General features: G+C 41.7%; 2 protein-coding genes across 2 annotated transcripts in view; one reads left to right on the top strand and one right to left on the bottom strand.

Moving 5' to 3' along the window:
* PNPO (pyridoxamine 5'-phosphate oxidase) overlaps positions 1-11835 on the top strand; it is a 77927-nt gene extending 66092 nt beyond the window's left edge. The window contains exons 5-7 of the mRNA XM_082271875.1: positions 9957-10085; positions 11463-11533; positions 11619-11835. Coding sequence (XP_082128001.1) covers positions 9957-10085; positions 11463-11533; positions 11619-11784 — 366 coding nt within the window. The 3' untranslated portion in view covers positions 11785-11835. The remainder of the gene's footprint in view (positions 1-9956; positions 10086-11462; positions 11534-11618) is intronic.
* LOC309566640 (uncharacterized protein) overlaps positions 1-27371 on the bottom strand; it is a 286877-nt gene that overhangs the window by 115015 nt on the left and 144491 nt on the right. The window lies entirely within an intron of this gene.

A 27371-nucleotide genomic window follows, 5' to 3' on the forward strand; every position in this document is an offset into this window, starting at 1 on the left:
TCAGTGCTATACATATGCACTGTTACTGCAAAATGACACTGGCAGGGAAGGGGTTAACTTTATTGGGGAGGGAGGGGTTAAGTGTGTCCCTAGGGGCGTGCTTTCTACTGTGATTGGCTGTGGCTACTAGTGTAGGAACAGTGATCAACGGTCCTACATAGTAGAACCGTCTGAACACTGTTTCTACACAGGGGAGAAATGACAGGCGGCTTGTTTACACTAGCCGCCTGACTTTCTCCCTCTGCACCGACGATCGACGAGTGACCAGCAGACATCGGGTCCGCCGGTCACACGCACTAACTTCCCTGTGAACAAGCCGCGGCGGGCGCGCGCCCGCCCGCTATTGGCTCACAAGGAAGTGACATGCAAGTGACGTACCGATACGTCACTCTGCCTGGCCTGGGCTGACCGCCGCAGTATATAGTCGTGCGGCGGCCGGCAACCGGTTAAAGGGTAACTCCACTTTCACTGGAAAAAAATAGCAAAGAAAAAATAATATAACATATACAATTGCGAACTCCTATTGTAATTGAATGTTATTAAAAATGACCTTTCCAATCTGCAGCTGTTGTAATTTTCTGAAAATGCAATGCAATATGGCTCCCTGGAGGTGTTCTGTACACAGAATGTATACTGACCCGCCCCAGAAACATCATTTCCTGCTTGTGTGAGTGGCTCACCAATTTTCCCAGAAGTCTGCCTAAGATACAATTCAGATTTCTGGCATCCCTGCAACAAAAATGTAATTTTTGGTGAGATACTCCCAGTAGGAACATGTCTAAAGGGATGCAGGCCCAGCAGATTTCCTCATTAGTGCTCTGCAGCTGTCACAGCTGATTGATAATTATGAAACCACTCCCATTAGATCTACTCAGCACAGGGGCACAGAGGAACAAACAATGATTTCTTCAGAATAACATAAGGTAGGAATCTGCAACAACTTTTGTTGAAATCCTTGCAATGTACAGAGATCACCCAAAGGGGAATGTTTTTTTCTCAAGAAAAATGGCGTTGCATTTTGAATACTGCTCATTTTTATGTGATCCAGCATTTTAGTATTTAAAAAGCCTTAATTGAAGCTTCCTAATGGTACGTGTAGTTGGAAACTCTCTGGCTAGTCTGTTTGGTTATTGGGCACCGGACTTTACACTTGTCCTGCTGCTGATAGGCTAATGCTGTTTAGGGCTTTTGATGCTAAAAAATATTAATTACAGGGTGGTGTGCTCAAGACCCTCAAAAACTGTTCTTAAAGTGATTGTAAAGAATTTTTTTATTATTTTAATAACAAACATCTCTATACTTACGCGGCCCCAATCCTCACCTTCTCGGGTCCCCCGTTGGCGTTTCTGGCCCCTCTTCTCTGTCCAGTGCCCCCATGGGAAGCCACTTGTGCTTGCTGACTCCTGAGCCCTGCTGCTGTATCTATAGACCCAGACAGCAGGACTCAGCACCTTGACCCCCACTGGCTTTGATTGACAGCAGCAGGATCCAATGGTTGCCAGTGCCCCAGCAAAGCCATTGAGACACTGAAGTAAAAGGAGAGAAGACCTGCAGATGTGCACAGATCTGGATCGAACGAGGGCTCAGGTAAGTAAAGGGTAGGGGGAGGTGAGGGGCCAAAACCGATGCCTAAACATTTTTTTACCTTAAAGTGATTGTAAAACAATTCATTCAGTTTTAAAATAGAAATGAAAGGCAAAACATTTTTGTATACATATAAAATATAATAAATTCTATATTTTTTTTCTCTTTTTTTAAGTGTTCACAATCTCTCTATTCCCTGTGTTCTAAGCTGCATAAAAGCTGGGGGAGGAGAAACAACCACACACTGAGCTTCTTAGTGAAAGGCTGTGCAGGGGAGACCTGTGAGGACAAGTCTGATCATTGGAGGGTGAACAGGCTGAATTCTCAGCACAGCCAAAGAACTGACCACAATGTTTTCTGCTTAGTGTGGCCAGTTTTTAACAGGAAAGCAAAGGGACTAGCAGGAACACCAGGGATTTCACACAAAGGAAGCAATCCAAAAAGAACAAGATACTTTTTCATACAAGTACATGGTATAACAGGCACATATCAGGAATATGAAGTGTTGGGGTAACAAAAACTGTAATGCAAGGAATGCATTAGGGTAAAAAATGTTTAGACTTTAGAACCACTTTAGGATTTAACTATATTTCTTCCCCTATCCTTACAGTGAGCCTGTGCTTTGCCTATGCTGGGAAAAAATGACCAGTTCACTTAAATTCTTCCTTCCCTTTTAGCACATCCTCTTTGCTCCCCTGCTGCATTTTTCTGCCTGCAGGAGCAAAGGAAAAAATAGACCTGGATCTTACTCAGGGTTGAACACTGGCTCATTACCATAACTTGACATTACTGCCAGCTGATCATAGTGACGCAATGAAAGAAAGGTGAACATGTGCTTCCAGGGATGGAAGAAATAAGGTAAACCTGTTGCTTTGCCCTGCATAGGAAAAGCACAGGTTAATTTTACCAATAAAATTAACCCACTTTCCTGGTGCCTCCATGGCAGCATAGACATGGTGGGTTGCTCCGCTTGACTTCATGCCAACAGTGGACGCCTCCATCATAAGGCTAGGGAGAAATACAACACTGCCCTTGGAAGATGCAGTTTTCTTTAGAGATGTGCTAGACCGCAAGATCGACTTGGACTTAAAAAAAAAAACATATCCGGGAGCGGGAGGAGCCTGTAAACCTGCAGTAGTTTTAACTTCAGTCTCCAGGGTTGCAAGGGCATGGACCGATAATATTGAGTTAGCCCTCAGGCAGGGTGTTAAATCTGACCAGATTAATAAAGCCCTCGATGAATTAAAGTTGTCATCGGATATTATAGCTTGAGCGGCTATCTATACTCTACGATGCTCCGCTCGGCCATGCTATATTCTATTACCGCCAGAAGGGCGCTTTGGCTGAAGCCTTGTTCAGCGGACCCTTCCTCCAAACAAACATGGTGCCACATACCCTATAATGGAAAAGCATTGTTTGGTGAAACGTTGGATGCTGCAATTAATAGTCACAGGTGGAAAGAGTGGCCTGTTCCTCAAGATAGGAGCAAGAGGAGAAAGTTGACATCGCAGACGGCTTTTCAGCAGAAAGTAAAAGATTCCAGGTCGTATAGACAAGGAAGAGAATACTGGAGAGGCTCCCAGGCTACCTTTTTGAAGATGGGAAAGCAGAAGTCTGCAACCACTTCTCACAACATCAAAAATCATTTTGACTTCTTGCCCACCCAAACTGGACCGGTGGGTGCCAGGCTCATGGCCATCACTAAGGTTTGGGGGAAAACTTGTTTGGATCAGTGGGTAACGTCCAAGGGGCATTTTTGGAGATTCAAGCACCGTTGGCATCCTTCCTTCCTACCCACCAAGATTCGGGTGATTCTTCTCCAGTATGTCGAGACGTTGATACATCAAGAAGCAGTAGTTCCAGAATCTAATAAATTCTTAGGGTTCTATTCCCCAATCTTTTAGTACCCAAAAAGTCAGGAGGCTGGAGACCGTTTCTAGACCTAAAACGTTTAAACAAGTTTATCCGCTTTGAACATTTCAAGATGGAATCCTTCAACCTAATCTCTGGCGATATATTGAGCTACGCAGCCCTTTCGCAAAGATCGTCGCCTCTTTCTAATCTCTAATGGAGCTATAGGGGTCTGGCAGCTTCCAAAAGAACTTTAGCAAATTGGATCATAGGTCTAATACAAAGAGCATATCGGGCTAATGGTCTTCTGGTTCCAAAAGCAATTAATGCGCACTCGACGCAGGAAATGGCCTCTTCTTGGGCGGCTTTAGCACTGGTCTCTCCAGAAACAGTATGCCGGGCACGAAGTTGGTCGTCTTACCACCGTCATGACGCACTATAGCCTGGATCCAGCCGCACTTCCCACGACTTTGGGAAAAAAGCTTTAAAGTTGTTGTATTTAATCTAAATTAAATACGTTTTTTTTGCATCACCCCCCCGTGAGTGAGTTATTAGACATGTGTATGCTGCCATGGGGGGAAACGGGAAAATGAAATACTTACCTTTTCCGTAATTTTACTTCCTTCATGCCTATCCATGGCAGCATACGCCCGCCCTTACTGTAATCCACGTTTTAGTCTAGTTACAAGAATGACGTGGCGGGGAGGCTGACTCTTTCTTTTATAGAGTTAAAGTGGTCCTGTGGGTTGATTGGGGGCGGAGCAACCAACCATGTGTATGCTGCCATGGATAGGCACCAGGAAAGGAAAATTACGGAAAGGTAAGTATTTAATTTTCCATGATAATAGTCTGGGTAAAGATGGAGCCTAGTGAACTGCTTCAGACAGTGAGGTTTCCCAACTCTTTCTATCCTGGGAGTTTTGGGTGTTCCCAGCCTTTCTTCACCTCTTCCTATTCCGTTCTCTTATAAAATACATTGGCCCAACCTTTGCAGCTGTAACAGCTTCAACTCTTCTGGGAAGGCTGTCCTCAAGGTTTAGGAGTGTGTCTATGGGAATGTTTGACCATTCTTCCAGAAGCGCATTTGTGAGGTCAGGCACTGATGTGGGCTAAAAGGCCTGGCTTGTAATCACTGCTCTAATTCATCCCAAGGGTGTTCTATCCAGCTGAGGTCAGGACTCTGTGCAGGCCAGGCAAGTTCCTCCACCTCAAACTCGCTCATCCATGTCTTGGAAGGGCCTACCCACAATGTTTCCCACAAAGTTGGGAGCATAAAATTGTCCAAAATGTCTTGGTATGCTAACGCCTTAAGAGTTCTCCTCACTGGAACTAGGGGGTCAAGCCAAACCCCCACACCATAATCCCTCCTCCACCAAATTATTTGGACCAGTGCACAAAGTAAGGTCCATAAAGACATGGATGAGCGAGTTTGGGGTGGAGGAACTTCCTGACCTCAGCCCGATAGAACACCTTTGGTATAAATTAGAGCCAGTTCTTGTCCACATCAGTGCCCGACCTCACAAATGCACTTCTGGTACGATTGTCAAACATTCCCATGGACACACTCCTAAACCTTGTGGACATCCTTTCCAGAAGAGTTAAAGCTGTTATAGCTGCAAAGGCCGGTCCAACTTAATATTGAACCCTACAGACTAAGACTGGGATGACATTAATGTTCATGTGCGTGTAAAGCCAGGTGTCCCAATACTTTTGAAAATCTAGCGTAGTTGCCTAGAGAAACAAAACGGATACAGCAGTGCCTAAGGTATTATTATTTCAGTCTGGAAGACATAACCACCTCTGAGACTCCACTGCATCTGTAGTAAGGAAATAAACGAATCAGTCACTACTGCCTGAGGTGTTTAAAAGTTTACCACATTTATTTCTTATATTCATAAACCAGGGATTGGTCAAGCAATTTGTGCAGCTCTGTGTGCTTTTGGATAAGGGATTAAATAAAGTGTGAAGGCATTAAGTGTTTATGGGCAACTTTTAAGGTTTAAATATCATTAAGTCAGAAATTGTTTGATTGTTCCTTCATAAAGGGAGAGAACCCTTGGTTATTAAAACACCACAAAGAATACATTTTTATATTTTCCTGCTTAATGGGGAAGGCAGTGTTGTCCCCTGTGATCTCATGAAAAATGTTTCTATTGCTGATTCAATGGCCAGTTGAGTGGTAATGTCTTTAGAAGCATCCATCAGGTGCAAGTTTTCAATGTATTCAGTAGTTGAAAGTTTAAATAAATTGGGTAAATTATCAGATCAAGTATGTGAGTGAGCATGGGAATGCCAGAGGAGGAAGCAATGTGATGTGTACGAAAGTAGTTTATCAAATCTGTGAGCCAGCATGAGGATGCCAGAGGAGTAAACAATGTGATGTAAGAAAGTAGTCTATCTTGCTAGAAGGGTGTTGTGGGGAAAAACAAGTATAGTCCCTATCTGCGGGGTGTGGGGTTCTCCATATAGCTGATACTTGTAGGTTGTGGAGCAGTTGTAAGTGGAACTAAATCCTCCTGAGATTTACAGCCAAGGAATCTGCCTTCCTAGCCTCTGTTTGTTGTGCAATTTCCATGGTGCTGCACAAGATTAGCAATGCCACCAGCCATTTGATGGCTTGACAGTTCGATTGAAAGCTAATATAAGCACACTAGTAACTAACAGTTTCATTCAACGCTTGCCTTGAATATAACTGTTTTGGGAAACATAGTTACATAGTTAGGTTGAAAAAAGACACAAGTCTATCTAGCTCAACCAATAAGAAATAAAAAAGAAAACGCAACCATACAATCCCATATACACAATCCTATACCCACAGTTGATCCAGAGGAAGACGAAAAACCCCAGCAAAGTATGATCCAATTTGCTACAGCATGGGGAAAAAATTCCATCCTGATCCTCCGAGAGGCAATCGGATATTCCCTGGATCAGCTTAAGTGTGTTTAATTCTGCTTTAACGTATTAAAATTTGATCTGAAGAGAGGGTGATTTCCCGGAGGATGTATCTATAATAGGATTCAGGGTAGTATAAGACTACAACCCCACCTTGAGTTTACTGTAGGGAATATTTAAGTAACACAATCACCTTGCCTTCATTCTGCAGATAAATGTTTGGCAGTGTAAAGGTCTTGTTATAGATTTTGCATTTATCAAATGAGTAAGGACCATTTCATCATTTATTTCATGAAGAACCATATAAAATATGGTCTGCAGGTATCGACAGCAGGGTTTGCTCTTGGATACGGAACTGGCTAAGAGGCCGTGTCCAAAGGGTGGTAGTAAACAGCGCATACTCAGACTGGTCTGAGGTGGTAAGTGGGGTCCCCCAGGGCTCTGTCCTGGGACCAACCTTGTTCAATTTATTCATAAACAGCATTGAGGACGGGATCAGTAGTTCTATATCAGTTTTTGCATATGACACAAAATTGGCCAGAACAATAACTGCACAGCATGAAGCAGATATCCTACAGAATGACCTGAACAAAATAACAGAGTGGGCAACGACATGGCAAATGAGGTTTAACGTGGAGAAGTGTAAGGTTTTGCACTTGGGGACTAAAAACATAAAAACACAATACACGTTAGGAGGGGAACCCTTGGGGGAATCAAAAATGGAGAAGGATCTGGGTGTCTTGGTTGATGATAGATTAGGCAACAGCATGCAATGTCAAGTGGCAGCTGCCAAAGCCAGCAGATTATTAGCATGCATAAAGAAAGGGATGTATTCCAGAGATAGGACTATAATCCTTCCACTTTATAAAACTCTGGTCCGACTGCATCTGGAGTATTCTGTCCAGTTCTGGTCGCCAGTCCTCAGGAGGGAAGTGTTGGAGCTGGAGAGAGTCCAGAGAAGGGCAACTAAACTGATTAGGGGATTGGAGGACCTTAACTATGAAGAGCGTCTGCAATCGCTCGATTTATTCTCCCTGGAGAAGAGACGCCTGAGGGGGGATATGATAGCAATTTATAAATATCTCAATGGGGATCTCAGCTTAGAAAAAAGCTGTTCAGTCAAAGGGATTGCATGAGGACAAGAGGGCATACAATGCGATTAGAGGAGAAGCTTTTTAACCTCAGGCAACATGGGGGGTTCTTTACGGTTCTTTACAAGATTGTGGAATTCGCTACCACAAGAGGTGGTTTCTGCGGGTAGTATGGTGGCTTTCAAAAGACTCTTAGACGCACATCTCAAGGATCAGGACATTAAGGGCTATGTGAGATGATTACAGCCACACACACCTACACAGGTTGAACTGGATGGACTATTGTCTTTATTCAACCTCACCTACTATGTAACTATGTAACCATAATGGGAAGGGAAGAATGGATTCAAATCCTCACCTCCTTGAATTTGCGAACTAGATTGTTACTTGAACTAGGTCCTAAAGCGGGGTTTCGGCATAGTAGCAAACATAGGTCTGAAAGTGGGTCTCCTGTAAAATAAAACTTGTGCTTGCTGTTTGTGCTTTTAGCATAGCATCCTCCAATGCTTTGCAGGGACATTCAGACTCCAGACATTAAGTGATCAAAAAATGTATTTGTTCATGGCGGAGTAGAATTTGTAGGGTTTTTATGTCTAGGGGGGACGGGCGATGCAGGACAGCAAAGATAAGGGAAGGTGACAGAAGAATAAGCAAGTTGTAGTAGCACAATTGTGGCTGAGAAATAGGGAAACATAAGGGAGAGGTGGGACTCTGTCACCCAAGGACCAAGTCTTCTACGCACAGAGGGCACATCTTTGGGCCTACTATGGGAGAATGTGTGCCCACAATTTAAAAACCCTTAATGGCTCAGGTATGGTGAACTTGGGGTGCATTGGTAGAATTCTAATGAATGAGGTTACCCTTCATACAAGGATGGGCAGAAATCACTTAAATAGGTGCAAAGGATACTAAACCAATAAAAACATACATATAAACACAACACCAGTAAACCAAAAACATTTATTTTAGCCACTTTAAACCATTCTCCAAGAAACTATTGTCTCTAGTGTCACACACCCATTTATTTAAGATTAAAGTGATGCAGGGAGGATGCTTGGCTTGGAGGAAGAATTAAGCTGGCAATCATAGATGGATCAAAATTCGGCCAGTTCAGCAGGTAGGTTGGGCTCCCAAGAATGAGTGTAAGTCAAGTCAAGCTGGCAATCCTAGATGGATCAAAATTCAAGCAGTTTTCAGGGAGGTTGGGCTCCCAAAAATGAGTGTAAGTCAAGTCAAGAAGACTGAGGTATGTGCAACAAGGTAGGAGAAAGGCCCAACATCACAGTCCTGTCTCAAAAACTCTATCCAGGATGGGTGTTTCTTGAAAAAATGGTTCCATAAAGAAGATTTCAAGGTAGTCCGTAGCAAATATAAAATTAGTTATAAAGGAATAGTTTTAAACATAAACGAAATCATTTCATGAACAAAGGGTTCAATTAGCAAAAACATTACGCTGAACTGCAGGAAGGTGTTGTTGAAACACAGTTCTGGACATCAAGTGTCCTGTGGTCATTCCTGTTTTCTCCTGGAGGAAGGAGTGTAGTTGTTTCTATGACATGAGGAGAGGGAAACACCTTGTCACAGTTTTTGGGTGTTTGAGGAAGAGAGGAGTCCAGCCAAGACTCATGTTCCACACTGGGCACACGAAGCTTCTCAATGAATGCTAGCAAATCAGCAAGTGAACACAAGATACAGTAAATATTCTACTGCTTTTTAATGTTTAAACCATTCTCCAAAAAAATAGTCTCTCTCTCCCAGCAGTGTTGGGAAAGATGCGTCATAGTCTCCTGCACCATATTAGGAGGATTTTGCAAGGCCAGGTGTTCTCAGTGTCCTGATTTGAGAATGAGGATTCCAACAGGCTAGTGCTCCGTGCTGTCCTCTTGCTGTTGCACCCAATAAGAGCAGTAAAGAGGGCTGAAGAAGGAGACCCTCAGGGAAAATACAGAGGCCAAAGCTCTAATAAGATTTGTTATTCATCTGTACAAATATTAAGCAGCTTGCATAATGGCCTATCAGTTTTGTATACTATCCAGACTGTTTGCATAAATGCAAGCCACCTTTATATATTTGGAGGAGGCTGGTCTAGCAACTCATTTACTGTTACTGTAACACAATGAGCAATCTGTTTCAAGGTTTTATTGTCCAAGCTTAATTGAACACGCTGACGTTAGAAGCTGATTGGCTACCACGCACAGCTGCACCAGATTATGAGTGCTCAAGTTTTAGTAAATCTCCCCCAGTGTGTCACCACAAAGCATGCACCGCATTTGTGCTCTATAGAACTCCCAATTCCTGGGCCAAACACTGATGAACTAGCAAAAACCAACACAAAGTAAGCATAACAAGGCAAGGAGTTTGCTAAAACAAGTTGCATATCCATGGGCTTACCTAGGTCAGCCTACACAGTCCTAAGAAGAAGATCTGTGCATGTTTCTAATTCCTATATAACCCTATTGCAAGCGATCACTCTTGAGCAAGGCATATGTTTATGTTGCATTTAGGTAAAGTGCTTACAAAATTTGTGATTTCTATTAGGTTCGCATAGAGGGGTCAGTTGAAAAGCTTTCAGACGAAGAATCTGACAAGTACTTCCACTCTCGTCCAAAGAGTAGCCAGATTGGGGCTGTGGTTAGCAGTCAGAGTCAAGTTATCCCAGACCGAGAGGTGAGTAGTAGGGCATTGTGAATTCTTTAATGGTAAATGTCAATTGCCTGATCTTGATCACATAGCACAATGAGTGTTCTGTTTATGGGTACTTTTAAACAAGTCCAGTTGTTCACACAGAGAAGAGACAATTAATTAGCATTATTCTTGCCAATCTCTGTTGTCCCCTGATATAATGTAGAAGTGAGAGTCTGCTCAGTATGTACAGTTTGGGTGATGAAAACATGAATGATTATTATTATACAGAATTTATATACCGCCAATAGTTAAGCCAACAGTGCTTAACAAAATGAAGGCAGATATTACAGTTACAATACAATTTGGTACAAGAAGAATCCGAGTTTATGCAGTACAGTAGTGCAGTAGTGTTAAATTGGTCATCAGGCTTCACAATCTTCACCATCTCGTGTGTAGAGCAAGCTTTAAGCCAGGTACAAGCGGGCCAAATGTCAAGAGACCTCAGCCAGTTAAAAAAAACTACATTCGGCCTGTGTGTATGTGCCGTCGGCTTCTGTCAGATGTGCATGCTGGAAAACCAGCAGCCAACCGACTCCCGATAAGCGCTCTTAGCCAATGACAGTGGGGGAATGCAGAAAAAGTAAGTTTGGGGAGAGTAGTAGAATGAAATAATGTGGTGTGTCTCTCTCCCACATTCTCCTGTGAGTCAATAGCAGCCTGGCTATGTGCCCCCAGGGGGGTGGGCCCTTGATGTTCATGCCTCACAGGAAGTGTATTGAATGTAGCTATATGTCATTCACCCCAAAAGACAGTGCCATATCGGAGCGATGAGTGGGGAACAACTTCGGAGAAGAGGTGAGTTTGCAGTCGAAGCTGCTTTCTTTTTCTTTTTTTTACTTTCAAAGCTGCTGGTTTAATTCCATTTTTTTAGCCAGGTAAATATGAAATGTTGCATGGTATGTAAATAATATCTTCTGTTATATCTAGCCAGAAGGTAAGAGCCTTAGGCTCATTTTTAATTGTTTTCCTTCTCTCTGAATTTCTTTTGTTAAAAAAAAAAAAAAGCCAGTTGTATACAGAGCTCAGTATCTCAAACTGAAATTACACACATAAAAGAATTAGAAGACTGACTTAGCAAATTTTTCCATTCCTGGGTTTAATTGGGCAGAGCCAGTCTGAAAGGAAAAATGTATTGCTGTGCTCTTAAGAAAAAAAAAAAAAAAATCATAGTGCTCTAGAAGGATTTTGTGTTGTGTTGTGTAAATGTTTTTTTTATTTTTTAATAGAGATGTAAAGCATCAGTTAAAAAACCTGTACACTTAAAGAACAAATGAAATAAAACTGACCCAAGCCATTATAGTTTCAATTTCAGTAGTCCACAACCAATTATAATGCATCTGGTATTACTCTTGCTCACAGTACCTTCGTAAGAAAAATGCTGAACTTCAGGAGGAGTACAAGGACAAGGAGGTTCCCAGGCCACCTGAATGGTGAGTATTTTTACGACACTTGCTGTGTATATAACACATGAAAACTTTTTCTTCATACTAAAAGCATTTACCAATAATTTTACAGGGGAGGATACATCATCCGTCCTTCTGTCATTGAGTTCTGGCAAGGACAGACCAATCGGCTGCATGATCGCATTGTATTTCGGCAGAAAGGTGGAGAAGAGACTGAGACAAGCCCTTGGACACACCCTGCAGAGGGTGGGTGGGTGTATGAGCGCCTCGCTCCATAATTTCTTGTACTTCTTATGAAGTATTGTGGTTTTGTGATCTTGGAGAATCAAAGCACTACTGCCCTGAAATATAAAAACTTGATTGTGAGAAGTGAAGAATTGCCAATTGCAACCTAACTGATTCTTTCAGTTGCTGATCTGAGCATATCACAAGATGAAATCCAATTACTTTCTCCTCTATTGAGGGACACCTAAGTCTTTACCTTTGTGTTATTTTTCCCCTATAAAGGAGGATTGTACACTGGCAACCAAAAACAAAAAAATGGAGGTCAGCCCTGGATAACCCCTTCCAATACCAGCTTCAGGGATGCTTGCAGTGCGCCTACTGACAGTGCCGGTGTCTGTAGCCAGATGTCATGTTATTCCCTGCTCTTAGAATCCTTCCCATTCTCTGAGTTTTTTTGCTCCCCTAGGTTGACCTGGAAAATCTCTCCTTTTAGCTAAGGTTTTTGCCACAGTCATAAAAGACAATCACCCAAGACACCCAGTTATTTGCTGACTCTGATCTCAGAGGTCACAAACCTACACCCGAGCCCTCTCCTGCAAATTCAATTTCTGATTCGCCTGCAGACTTAGGCCAAGCCATAGAAATGCTAATTCATCGGCTGGCCATAGATGGCTCATTTCTTTCAATCAGCCAGAGGGCTTATCGATTTGTAATGTTGCCCACCCCTAAATTGACTGGTTTTGGGTTTTCTGAAAGTTAAAGAATCTTGTGTCCCTCAATGGATGGGAAAGAATCAAGTTCACTTATTCCGTGTTTTCATACCTATCTACCTCCAGATTGGCCAATGTATTGTTCTGTACTGTTCCAACGCACACTTTTTCTGAACTGAACACATTAGTGACATACATTAACGTGTCTGTCTGTCCTCCTACCAAAACAACTGTATGTGACCTTTATTCTGATTTATTTAATCATTTTATGGAATTCTTCATGTATGTGATGTGTACATATGTGCATGATGGGGTAAACTGATAATTACCAACTGTAAAATAAATGACTACCTTAATAAATGGTGTTGCAACGACGGGAAGTTATAGTATTATTTTAAGTACAGAGGTCTCTAGGACATATATGGCGTATATACTATATTTTTTTACCAACTATATTTTTTGGGGGTGGGGGGGGGGGGGGGGGGTAATGAAGTTGTTGCATGTAGCAGCCAGTTGCTAGATTCCTATGACAACAAGTTTCATTTCTCAAGAAGTCAATCCTTATCTAACAATGATCTCCAAGGTTGGCATACCAGTGGGACAGAGGGTGACTAGAAATCATATCTGCCTATAACAGCCTACCTTTACATATAAGTAAACGTGAGAGGCATGGATAGACTGAACATGTCACTCACGTGACTAGAGCTGAGTCACAAGGAACACCTTGTGCAAATATGGAGGAGACAGAATATGACAGCAATAAAGGAGGGGTGACTGTACCATTGACCTACAGACAAATGTAGATATCTGATAAACAGAATCTACTCAGTATAGTGGTTGACTGGAATACAATTTCAAAAAATGCATGAGGTATACGTTGCAGTAAGGGCACATTTGTCACATTGTTATTATACAGGATTTACAGTATCTAGTGCCAGCAGTTTGCGCAGCTTTTTACAGTATGTTAATGTAGACCAGTATCACCCAAAGTAATTTAAGTGTGTTTTTAAATATGTTAGCACACATCATTTTTAAAGCACAATAGCTCACACAGTAAGTAAGATGGCATTTTATTTCTTTTGAGAGAGCGAAGAACACTGACATTCGATAAGTGGGACATGAATAAGTCATTTGAACTATATACAGCCACATAGTTGCATTACTACACGCATGAGAGACTTGTCGCTAAATTTAGCGCATTTGCATTTTTTAAAATGATCTATTAGGCTTCACTTACAAGGGTGTACCAAACTGTATGCGTGTGTGAAGGGGTCATCTTCTCCCATGCTGGATGCACAGGTGTTCTATGTAGACACGTGTAGACAGCCTGTTAAAATCCGTGTAAAGCCTCGTACGCACGATCAGATTATCGGAAACATTTTCTTTAGTTTTTTGTTGCATGCTAGTCTCATATGGAAAGAGAAGAGGTTACTTTCATAGGAAAATTCTCGTACGACAGAATTCAATTTCAGAAGTGATGTCATGTGTTGAATTGTTTTGTATGTATTCTTTCATTTCCGAACATGCGTAGTTTTGCTCTTATGATTTTTTTCAGATGAAAACTGTACTAATTAAACGAAAATCTGACTTTTTGTTGACGTATGATAAAAAATTTATAGCCTGCACATCCAGTTTTTGTCATCCGAAAATCCGTAATCGGCTGTCGAAAGCACTATACTAACGATCTGAAAATCGGCAAATCGTTCATCGGACAAAATTTTACTTCCAATTTTCCTATCATGTGTACGGGCCTTTAGGCGGCCAGCTGCATAAACTTGAATGGATCTCTATGCCCATCCCAAAATGTATATCTGTGCAGGATGGATGTACAGATCAGAAGGGCAGACAGAGTGCACGTGAAGGTCTGTGCAGCCAGCTGCCTGTCATTGATTTTTTTTTTTTTTTTGCTGGGCCTTTTGCTTTCATCTGGGGCAAATATGAACAGTGCCCTTGTTTATATACCACTTCCTCTTTATTGCCCTAAAAACCTGAAAGGAAAAAAACTAAAACTGTTAAAAATTGCTTTTAACCACTTTACCACCAGAGGATTTTGCTGTCTTACGTCCAGGCCACTTTTTGCGATTCGGCTCTGTGCGACTTTAACTGACAATTGCGCGGTTGTGCGACGCCATACCCAAACGAAATTTACATCCTTTTTTTCCCACAAATAGAGCTTTCTTTTGGTGGTAATTTGATCACCTGTGCGATTTTTTACTTTTTGCGCTATAAACAAAAAAAGAGCGTAAATTTTGAAAAAATAACAATATTTTTCACATTTTTTTTATATGAAATTCCCCCCAAAAAATGTAAAAATCTAAATTTTTTAAAATTTTTGGCCAATTTGTTTTCTGCTACCTATGTTTGGTAAAAAAAAATCACAATAAGTGTATTTTGATTGGTTTGCGCAAAAGTTATTGCGTTTACTAACTAAGGGAAAGATTTCTGTCATTTTTGGTGGGTTTTTTTTAACGAGTAATGGCGGTGATCTGCGATTTTTTTTTTTTTTTTTTTTTTTTGCGGGACTGCGACATTGAGGCGGACAGATCGGACCCCTGACTGACATTTTTTACACTTTTGGGGGTACCAGTGACATTACTACAGTAATCAGTGCTATATATATGCACTGTTACTGTAAAAATGACACTGGCAGGGAAGGGGTTAATTTTATTGGAGAGGGAGGGGTTAATGTATGCCTGGTGCTTACTAACGTGTGTGGGGGGAGGTGACTGTGTGACACAGGGACAGATCCAGGGTTCAGTTATGCTGAACCCTGCAATCTGACCCTGCCTGTCACTTAGGAGATCCGCCCGCTTGTGTTTACACAAGCAGGCGGATCTCCACACTCGATTCCCCGACGATCGCTGGCCCGACTCCCGCTGTGACTGAACACAGCGGGAGCGAGCCTCCGGCGGCGCGCGCGCGCGCCGCCGAGAGAGGGGAGTGTCTGGCAACGTAGGTCTACGTCGCCAGACGATAACCAACCACTTTGCCGCAGTAGTGCTCGAGTGAGCAGACGGCAAGTGGTTTAAATCCGTGTAAAGCCTCGTACGCACAATCAGATTATCGGAAAATTTTTCTTTAGTTTTTTGTTGCATGCTAGTCTCATATGGAAAGTGAAGAGGTTACTTTCATACGAATTTTCCCGTACGACAGAATTCAATTTCAGAAGTGATGTCATGTGCGGAATTGTTTTGTATGTGTTCTTTAGTTTCTGAGCATGCCTAGTCTTGCTCTTACGATTTTTTTTTTGGATGAAAACTGTGCTAATTAAACGAAAATCGGACGTTGTGTTTCCGTACAATAAACATTTTATAGCCTGCACATCCAGTTTTTGTCGTACGAAAATCTGTAATCGGCTGTCGAAAGCACCATGCTAACAATCCGAAAATCGGCAGATCGTTAGTCGGACAAAATTTTACTTCCGATTTTCCTATCGTGTGTACGGCCCTTTAGGCGGCCGCTGCATGAACTTGAATGGATATCTATGCCCATCCCAAAATGTACATCTGTGCAGGATGGATGTACAGATCAGAAGGGCAGACAGAGTGCACGTGAAGGTCTGTGCAGCCAGCTGCCTGTCATTGATTTTTTTTTTTTTTTTTTTCTGGTCCTTTTGCCTTCATCTGGGGAAAATATGAACAGTGCCCTTGTTTATATACCACTTCCTCTTTATTGCCCTAAAAACCTGAAAGGAAAAAACTAAAATTGTTAAAAATTGCTTTTAATTTGTAATGCTTTTACAAGACAATTTTGCCAAAAATAAGCATTGTTGGTGCTTAAAAAAATAATGGAACATCTATTATTTTATTATAACTAAGGGTAAGGTTATTACCTAATCAATAGGCCCTTAGCTGACATGTAAAAATTGATCTAGCCCATAAGAGGTTGTAAACAGGCAAATAAAGCTAGAGCCAGTGCTCCCATTAAAAATATGTATTCAACACTTCAGGTAGGAGCTTAATGTGCTTTGATGGCTTCAGGAAAGCTGTCCAAAGCTTGGTTAATGATTGCTAAATATGTTCTTCAGTCTAAGGTTTACATGCTAAGATTAATGGCTGTGTGGGAGACTTTACATAAGTAATGTTAAGGAAAGGCTTGAGTGGGCAGGTATATTTCGACATTGGTGCAAAATACATAATCGGGTGCTTCAGGTAATACAATCATAATGTCAGATTTAATAAATGCTTAGTAGATTCTTTCAGGTTTTTAAGGCAATAAAGATGAAGTAGCATATAAGCAAGGGCATTGTTCATGTTTGCCCCAGATGAGAGCAAAGGCCTAGCAAAAAATAAAGAATCAACCAGGCTTCCACATAAATCCTAGAGATGGTACATGTGCAGCTATTTGATATCATTGACAGCTCTGATCTTCTATGATTTGTGCTGATGATCATTTCAAAGTTAAGCTTAGTCTGCACTTAAGGTGAACATACGTTCTGCATGTAGAAAGTGGTGGTGGTATTGTCTGTATCAGGGGTCAGCAACCAGTAGATCACGGCTAGGTGACTGGCAGATCGCGGTCTAGGCTTGCTGACCCGCCTTCCCAGAGCATCAAACATGCAAGGGACTACTTGTAAAGTTGGAGCTGTAGTAGAGAGCAGGACCCCCATAAGCCAATACCTCCTCTGTAGTGCTGGCTCCTGTCCCATGAGGAGTGCTACCAACTGCACTCCACCTCTTATCCCAGCTAGCTGTCTCTAGAGTGGTGCCAGCAGCAGGAAAGAGGAGATCTTCAGGTCAGTGTGATGCAATACACTGAGCATAATAGTATAGGGCTGCTTTTCACACTGTTCTGCAGTTTACCCACACCACCGGTGCAGTGCAGTGTACCAGCAGTTTTCCTGCAAATTTTCTGTGATTAGCCAAAGACTTTTTTCATATCCTGCGGGTTTGGTGCACTTTCTGAATGCAAGAGTTCTGGTACGCTTTCAGAAATTACACCACATCTGCAGAATATAATAGAAGTCTATGGAAAAGCACAGCAAGGTCGTAGATGCACTCCAGGTAAACCACAGCACATCAGTGTGAAAGCAGCCTTATGGGGGGCTCGGAATAGTAAAGGTTCATTTACATTTTCAGTTTGGGGGCTGGAAATACCTCATAGTTTGGATGTGTTTTTACCACTCCTGCCCAAACCGCACCCCCTTTAGCTGCAGTGGCCAAGGTTGTACACTGCAGCCCTGTCATGGTTGGTGGGTGCAAGTGAATGAGGCTGCTCTGCAAATGCCCTGCAACCTTGTGCAGTACAGCAAACAAGGGGTTAAAGCAGGCAGCATTGTGGTGTTTTCTCACCACCTTTTTTAACCCCTTAGACCCCGCAGAAGCATGCAGTTGCATAGTGCTTGCAGAGGGGCCACATTTCCTTAAATGGGTGGCGTTTGTCAGGCAGTAGCATCCACCAAAACAAACAACGGGTTTAATTCCTGCTGCGGAATGTGTACACCTTTAGCTGCTGCCTCAGCAGCTAAAGGGGGGCAGTAAATCCATGACTCAACTGCAGGGTTTTACCACCCCCAAACTTTCTGTGTGAATAAGCTTCTAAGGGTATAAGAAAAATGGAATAAATCAGCGCTACTCCTATATACCTTCTAAGTGCGTAATCTATTTTCCATTAAAAAAGTTCAATTCATAGGTTATCCGTAATCAACCTGTTGTTTACTTCAGTTCAACAAAACCATTTCTATAGCCTTCCTGCTTGAATATATAATATGTGCATAACCAAAAACTATATTTCATGCAATACATGATAAATCCATTCACATTAAAGAGCAGTGCATAAATTCAAGTCCTTTAGTGCTTTTAACCACTTAAGCCCCGGAGGATTTGGCTGCTCAAAGACCAGGGCCTATTTTGCAATTCGCCACTGCGGGACTTTACCGGACAATTGCGCAGTCGTGCGACGCCGTACCTAAATGAAATTGACGTCCTTTTTTTCCCACAAACAGAGCTTTCTTTTGGTGGTATTTGATCACCTGTGCGATTTACTTTTTGCGCTATAAACAAAAAAGCGACAATTTTGAAAAAATAACAATATTTTTCACATTTTTTTTATATGAAATTCCGCCCAAAAAAATGTAAAAATCAAAATTTTTTAACATTTTAGGCCAATTTGTTTTCTGCTACATTTTTTTGTTAAAAAAAATCACAATAAGCGTATTTTGATTGGTTTGCGCAAAAGTTATTGCGTTTACTAACTACGGGAAAGATTTATGTCATTTTTATTGTTTTTTGTTTTAACTAGTAATGGCGGCGATCCGCGATTATTTTTTTTTTTTGCGGGACTGCGACATTGCGGCGGACAGATCGGACCCCTGACTGACATTTTTGACACTTTTGGGGGTACCAGTGACATTACTACAGTAATCAGTGCTATACATATGCACTGTTACTGTAAAAATTACACTGGCAGGGAAGGGTTAACTTTATTGGTAATCAGTGGGTTAAATGTATCCCTAGGGGCGTGATTCTAACTGTGGGGGTGCGTGGCTAGTGATGTAACCACAGAGTCATACGATCCTACATAGCAGGATCGTTTAGTCTCTGCACTTACACCAGGGAGAATGACAGACGGCTGTGTTTACATCCTGCCTTTCTCCCTCTCCAGTGGGAGATTGCGAGTGGCCGGCGGACATCGGAGCCGCCGGTCACTCGCGCGGGGATGTCAGGGAACGAGCGGGGGCGGGAGTTACGTACCGGTCCATCACTTTGCCCAGGAGGGGCTGACCGCCGCAGTATATAGTTGTGCGGCGGTCGGCAAGTGGTTAAAGTCAGCGACAGTCTGATGTAAACCAGCGTGTAGTACTTATCTCAGCAAAAAGAGTGTTTGGAAAAATAATACTTCTTCTCCTCGCGTACCAGGGCTCAGCAATGGGATAGGAACAGGATGTGATGCCTTTACCAATGCCGAGAGCAGTTATGATGACATTCCTTCTCCCTCCATAGTGGATACTCATAAAATTGTATTTATAGGTATAAAAGGAACTCATCCATAGCGTAACATCGTTTTAGTTTATTTAAAAATATATATAAGTGAATACACTTACAAGATAAAAGAAAATGCTTGCCATGGCGTGCATTCCAACCAACGGATGGGACGTCACTTGTGGTCCCCTGCTTTACGCGTTTCGGCCCTCCCACAGGGCGCCTTCAGAAGCTCTAAGCAAGGGATCAAATAAGTGTATACATGAGATATGACTTACAGCAAACATGGTATCAGCATGTTGCAATTGCCAAGAATTCAGGAGATTCTGCATTGAGAAAATAAGGATTTTGATTGTGGCATTTACCAGCAACTATGTTCCACTTAAAAGGTGCCCCTATGTCCCTTGTCAGGTGGAAAGCGTGCAAATGACAAGCTTATTCACACCAGTATAACAGCCTAGTTTAGTTGTGCTCAACTTTGTTCTGGTTATATGCAGTTCAGACAAAGGAGCACTGTTACCCTGCTTGGAAATGTATATACAGTGGGGAAAACATGGTAATACCATGTTTGCTGCTAGTCATAGCTGACGTATACACTTTTCTTTTGAATCCCATCTTTATAGAGTAATGCAGCTGGCTCAACTCTATCTATTGTGGGATGCACGGGGTGTGTGAATAATCTTTTGACCTAAAGAACAAACAATATTTGAATACTCAGGGGGCGATGTACTAAAGCTGGTGCACTCAGAATCTGTTGCTGCTGTGCATAGTAACCAATCAGCTTTTAGGTTTTATTGTCAAAGCTTATTTGAACAAGCTTAAGTTAGAAGCTGATTGGTTACTTTGTGCTTCTGCACCAGATTCTGTGTGCACCAGTTTTAGTAGGTCCCCCCCCCTGTGCATGTCCAAACCTGGGATAACAGACTAGCAACTTTAAGGAAGTGATGTGAGAATGAAATTTAACACAGTTTAATATTGTGCTGTTGCCCATAGAAACCAAATTCCATAATTAAAAAAAAAAAGAACCTTTGAGTAGTAGGCAACATTACTACCTTTCCCTTACAGTATGCTACTGTATAAAAATATATGCAATCATGTATGTATGAAAGGCCTCTGTTACATGTGCAGCTGTTTTTCTACCCTCTATGGATGCCTGTTTTAACCACTGAGAAACCCATAGCACTGGGCCGCAACTGCCTACATTGCAAGAGGGTGCAGTGCAGTGCAGTCCCGTCCACTTAAATGGGTTGCAGCCTGCAGTGGTTTCGCCCTTCCAAACGCATCAGACTGTATAATTTTTGCCATAGTGATGTGTACCAACATGGCTGCCAGCCATGTTAAGTTGCAGTGCAGCAGTCAGAGAAGGCAAAAACAAAGCTCAACTGGCTGTTGTTACCACCCCTTGGTCACCCATGAAAAAGAAGCCTAAAATATACCTTCTATCTGGCCTTCACGTGCAGAAACAATACCATTTCCTGGAACAAATCGCTTTACCGTTTAAAAAGAGAAGTTCGGATTTTTAAAAACACAATTCTACTCACATACAGTATCTCACAAGAGTACACACCTAACATTTTTGTAAATATTTTATTCTACCTTTTCATGTGACAACACTGAAGAAATGACACTTTTCTACAATGTAAAGTAGTGAGTGTACAGCTTGTATAACAGTGTAAATTTACTGTCCCCTCAAAATAACTCAACACACAGCCATTCATGTCTAAACTGCTGGCAACAAAAGTGAGTACACTCCTAAGTGAGAATGTCCAAACTTGGCCCAATTAGTCATTTTCCCTCCCCGGTGTCATGTGACTTATTAGTGTTACAAGATCTCAGGTGTAAATGGGGAGCAGGTGTGGTAAATTTGGTGTTGTCGCTCTCACTCTCTCATACTGGTCACTGGAAGTTCAACATGGCACCTCATGGCAAAGAACCCTCTGAGAATCTAAAAAAAGAATTGTTGCTCTACATAATGATGGCCTAGGCTATAAGAAGATTGCCAAGACCCTGAAACTGAGCTGCAGTACGATGGCCAAGACCATATAGTGGTTTAACAGGACAAATTCCACTCAGAACAGGCCTCACCATGGTCAACCAAAGAAGTTGAGTGCATGTGCTCAGCATCATATCCAGAGGTTGTCTTTGGGAAATAGATGTATGAGTCCTGCCAGCATTGCTGCAGAGGTTGAAGGGGTGGGGGTCAGTCTGTCAGTGTTCAGACCATATACCACACACTGCATCAAATTTATCTGCATGGCTGTTTTTCCAGAAGGAAGCTTTTTCTAAAGATAATGCACAAGAAAGCCTGCAAACAGTTTGCTGAAGACAAGCAGACTAAGGACATGGATTACTGGAACCATGTCCTGTGGTCTGATGAGACCAAGATAAACTTATTTGGTTCAGATGGTGTCAAGCGTGTGTGGCGGCAACCAGGTGAGGAGTACAAAGACAAGTGTGTCTTGCCAACAGTCAAGCATGGTGGTGGGAATGTCATGGTCTCAGGCTGCATGAGTGCTGCCGGCACTGGGGAGCTACATTTCATTGAGGGAACCATGAATGCCAACATGTATTGTAACATACTGAAGAAGAGCATGATCCCCCTCCCTTCAAAGACTGGGCCACAGGGCAGTATTCCAACATAATAACGACCCCAAACACACCTCCAAGATGACCACTGCTTTACTAAAGATGCTGTAAAGGTGATGGAATGGCCAAGCATGTCTCCAGACCTAAACCCTATTAAGCATCTGTGGGGCATCCTCAAACAGAAGTTGGAGGAGCGCAAGGTCTCTAACATCCCCCAGCTCCATGATTTCGTCATGAAAGAGTGGAAGAGGACTCCAGTGGCAACCTGTGACGCTCTGGTAAACTCCATGCCCAACAGTGTTAAGGCAGTGCTGGAAAATAATTGTGGCCACACAAAATATTGACACTTTGGGCCCAATTTGGACATATTGACTAAGGGGTGTACTCACTTTTGTTGCCAGCGGTTTAGACATTAATGACTGCATGTTGAGTTATTTCGAGGGGACAGAAAATGTACACTGTTATACAAGCTGTACACTCACTACTTTACATTGTAGCAAAGTGTCATTTCTTCAGTGTTGTCACAGGAAAAGATATAATAAAATATTTACAAAAATGTGAGGGGTGTACTCACTTTTGTGAAATACTGTAGGTAGATGCAGCATGCTGCATCTGTCCCCAGCTGGTGCTGCAGGGAGAACTTGAGTTATCAAACACTTCTGATTGCTCAGTTCTACCCCTCTGCTCTAAGCAGAGAGCTGTGACTGTCAGTCAGCGGCTCTCTGCTCTCCCCTCTAGTGCTCACTGGAGCACTGGGCTGTGGAGAGGGCGGGAGGGATTGGCTCAGGCTCTCAGCGAATCGCTGAGAGGCTGAGCCAGTTGCCGGTCCAGGCTTCTGAATGGATCTCATTAAATATATAATGCAGCGCTAGTAATAAATTAGATAAACAGTATAAAGTGCAAATCATGTATCCGTACCTGCACAAAAAGGTGCAAATATCTTATGTGCAAAATTATGCAAATATGTACAAACTCGCATAAGTGAAATACAAAATTGTATGCACTTTACAAGAACTGAAAGTGCAAATATATGTGCAAAGTTAAGCCCCGTACACACATACTGATCGTCGGCCGAACGATCGGCCGTCTTTTGTCCAGGGCTGTCGTGTCTGTTGAAAACTGCAAAAGACTGCACACGAATTTTGTCGGCCAACAACAGCCGACTGCAGAAGTGATGTCATGTGATGGTTAACTTTCCCTGTGTTTTTTCTTTTCTGAGCATGCCCAGTCTTGCAAATCTGCTGTCTGTCGGCCGAAATCTGTACTGACTGGCGAACAATCGGCCGTTCTGGTGTTGGCCAACAAAAATTTTAATGCCTGCATGACAGATTCTGTTCGGCCGAAAATGCGCTGTCGGCTGTCGGAAGCATCATACTAACAAGCCTACGATCGGCCGATCGGTCGTCGGTCGAATATTTACGCCCGACAATCGGTACGTATGTACGGGGCTTAAGGCAAATACAGTGCATGTGTATGTCTATGTATGAAAACACATACAGTACACTTAAAAAATTGTGCAAATATATGTGCAAAGAATAAACAAAGAATAATTATATATAAAGTGCCTGTGCATTATCAAAAACTTATGCAATTGAGAAAAAATATTCCATCATAAAAGTAATTTGTGATACATCCACCACAAAGTGCAAGGTGCAGATAAGTCCTCTTTAAATGATTCTAGGTATGTAACCACCACCGATGATACAGGTAGATCAAATGTTTACCAGATAATGTGGACCCAACAAAGCATACACTCTTTGGGTCATTCGACCTTACGAGTGAAATAGATAATCCTTATGGCAGATGTCACAAATTCTGAATAAGAAAGTACTCTCAATACAGACTCCTCCTTCACGGATCAAGGGGAAGTTAATCTTTGATGACCACAGCAGGAAATTCTTTCCACGAGATACCCAAGGAAACAAAAAAACTCACATAGTGTGTAGCCTTAAAAGTCATTTAATATTAAAGGAAAAACACACAGGAATCTGATGAAGAAAGCGCTTGTACATAAAAATATCCTCAGCATTTGCAGTAGACCCAGTAGGGTCTTTTAAGGGTACACACTATGTGAGTTTTTTGTTTCCTTGGGTATCTCGTGGAAAGAATTTCCTGCTGTGGTCATCAAAGATTAACTTCCCCTTGATCTGTGTAGGATGAGTCTGTATTGAGAGTACTTTCTTATTCAGAATTTGTGAAATCTGCCCTAAGGATTATCTATTTCACTCGTAAGGTCAAATGACCCAAAGAGTATATGCTTTGTTGGGTCCACATTATCTGGTAAGCCTTTGATCTACCTGTATCATCGGTGGTGGTTACATACCTAGGATAATTTAAAGAGGACTTATCTGCACCTTGCACTTTGTGGTGGATGTATCACAAATTACTTTTACGATGGACTATTTTTTCTCAATTGCATACGTTTTTAATGATAATTATTCTTTGTTTATTTTTTGCACATATATTTGCACAATTTTTTTATTAAGTGTATGTGTTTTTATACATATACATACACATGCACTGTATTTGCCTAACTTTGCACATATATTTGCACTTTCAGTTCTTGTAAAGTGTATACAATTTTGTATTTCACTTATGTGAGTTTGCACATTTTTGCATAATTTTGCACATAAGATATTTGCATCTTTTCCTGCAGGTACAGATACATGATTTGCACTTTATACTGTTTAACTGTTTATCTAATTTATTACTAGCGCTGCATTATATATTTAATGTTCTCTGCAAATTTTCGTTTGTTTTTGCTGGCTGCTGGATATTAAGTGTTGGCGCGGTATATTTTTCTATATAACAACTTCTGAATGGATCTCGACCATAGGATCTGGATTTTTCCCAAGCCTGGACCAGCTGAGTGACGTCAGCCAACAGTAGGCTTTAGCCCACTGTCGGCTGAAAAAGGTGTCACTGGAGTGCACAACGGACTGCACTACGTTGCTCCATAGAAGAAGTATGGTCAACTTATTTGCAGCATGCTTGTTTTTGAACTGTGAGTGAAACATACACAGCTTGGCATCTATCATTTTCATAAAACGGCTTGCAATAGCAGCCTTTCTTGATTCTCTCATGATAGTGTGACTTTAAAGATAAGTGGAAGATTGTTTTAAAAAGACCCCCTAGGCTCTCTCAATTTTGTTTAAAGTAAAAATAATTGGTCATTAGCCCCAGAAGAGGCTGTATGCTGCCTTGACCAAGCAATAATTGAGTTTCCTTAGAAACAGAAGTGCCAAAATGCCCCAAATCTGGCGCCTCCACCCTGTGACCCCATTGGCTGTAATTGGTTCTCGACACCTAAACGAGTGATGGGGTAGAAAGAAACAATTCTAGCAAAACTTTTAAGGCCTGGTTTAAAACTATGCATTTTTTGTGCGTTTTCCATTTTGCAGAAACACACTACGGTCCATTTAACATATTTTTTTTTTCTATGGGTCACGTTCAAATCTGTGAGTTTTATGGAAAGGGCCGACCAGGGACTGTTTTTGGTTTCATAGACATCAAAAACGTGTATTGAAAAGCCAATAAGGCTATGGTGCGCTACAGAATTTTAAAAGTTAGTTCTCACTATGTGCAGAGACCTATGTTTTTCTACACAAAAGCACTGGCCTCCACAAGGGCACACAGAAAACAATTGTTTTATATGTCCCCTGTTAACACCAAATTACTGGTGTCGTGTGCAGAGCTGATTGGAAATATCAGCATATGTGCATTTTAATGCAACACATAAAATTATGTAAACCATGTACAGTGAGAGAATAAAATATTTGATCCCCTGCTGATTTTGTAAGTTTGCCCACTAACAAAGAAATGATCAGTGTATAATTGTAATGGTAGGTTTATTTTAACAGTGAGAGACAGAATAACCACAAATAAATCTAGAAAAACACATTTTTAAAAAATTATAAATTGATTTGCATTTTAATGAGTGAAATAAGTGTTTGACCCCTTCCTAAAACATGATGTAGTACTTGGTGGCAAAACCCTTGTTGGCAATTACAGAGGTCGGACGTTTCTTGTAGTTGACCACCAGGTTTGCACACATCTCAGGAGGGATTTTGTCCCACTCCTCTGTGCAGATCTTTCCAAGTCATTATGGTTTGAGGCTGATGTTTGGTAACTCGAATCTTCAGCTCCCTCCACATATTTTCTATGGAATTAAGGCCTGGAGACTGGCTAGGCCACTCCAGGATCTTAATGTGCTTCTTCTTGGCCATGTGTTTTGGGTCATTGTCATGTCATTTACAAGTGAAGGAGGTTCTCACCCAAGATCGTCGCTTTGATGCAGTGAAGTTGTCCTTCAAAAAAACACCCTCAAAGCATAATGTTTCCACTTCCATGTTTGATGGTCAGGTTGGTGTTCTTGGGGTCATAGTCAGCATTTCTCCTCCTCCAAACAGGGTGAGTTTAGTTGATGCCAAAGAGCTTGATTTTGGTCTTATCTGCCCACAACACTTTCACCCAGTTCTCCTCGAATCGTTCAGATGTTCATTAGCAAACCTTTGATGGGCCTGTTCATGTGCTTTTTATGAGCAGGGGGACCTTGCACGCGCTGCAGGATTTCATTCCTTCGTGGCGTAGTGTCTTACCAATTGTTTTCTTGATGACCATGGTCCCAGCTGCCTTGAGATCATTGACCAGATTCCCCTGTGTGGTTCTGGGCTGATTCAATCACCATTCTCATTATCATTATCATCATCTTGCATGGAGCCCCCAAGGGAGACTGACAGTTTTTTTTTTTTTGTGTGTCTTCCATTTGCGAATAATCACACCAACTATTGTCAGCCTCTCACCAAGCTGCTTGGCGATGGTCTTGTATCCCATTCCAGCCTTGTGCAGGTCTACAATCCTGTCCCTGACATCCTTGGACAGCTCTTTGGTCTTGGCCATGGTGGAGAGATTGGAATCTGATTGATTGCTTCTGTGGACAGGTGTCTTTTATACAGGTAACAAGCTGAGATTAGGAGTGTTCATTTCTTTTTCAATAGGCAAATGTACAATATCAGCAGGAGATCAAATATTTTTTTCCCTCACTGTTTTTAAAAATCAACCCACAAAAAGGTAAAGTAAGGTCACAGAACATAGGGTAAAAAAACATGTCAACTAATGTCAAGGTGCACCTATGCACGTCAAATCTGCAAGGTTTTTTTTTTGCACTTCTAGTGTAAACAAGCCCTAAAGCCCCATACACACAATCAAAATATTGTACAAAAAATACCGCTTTCGATGCGATTCTACGATAATCTGATCGTTAGTACACAGCTTTCGTATGAAATTTTCTGAAGGGACAAACACGAATAGTTTTCTTGTACGATTTTTATTTAATCAGTACAGTTTTCCTCCAGAAAATAAAATACAAATACATTATATCATTTCCCAATTTTTATTCTGTCGTACGAGAATTTTCGTATTTTA

The sequence above is a fragment of the Pelophylax lessonae genome (assembly GCF_965119305.1).
Source record: "Pelophylax lessonae genome assembly, chromosome: 11".
Lineage (NCBI taxonomy): Eukaryota > Metazoa > Chordata > Amphibia > Anura > Ranidae > Pelophylax > Pelophylax lessonae.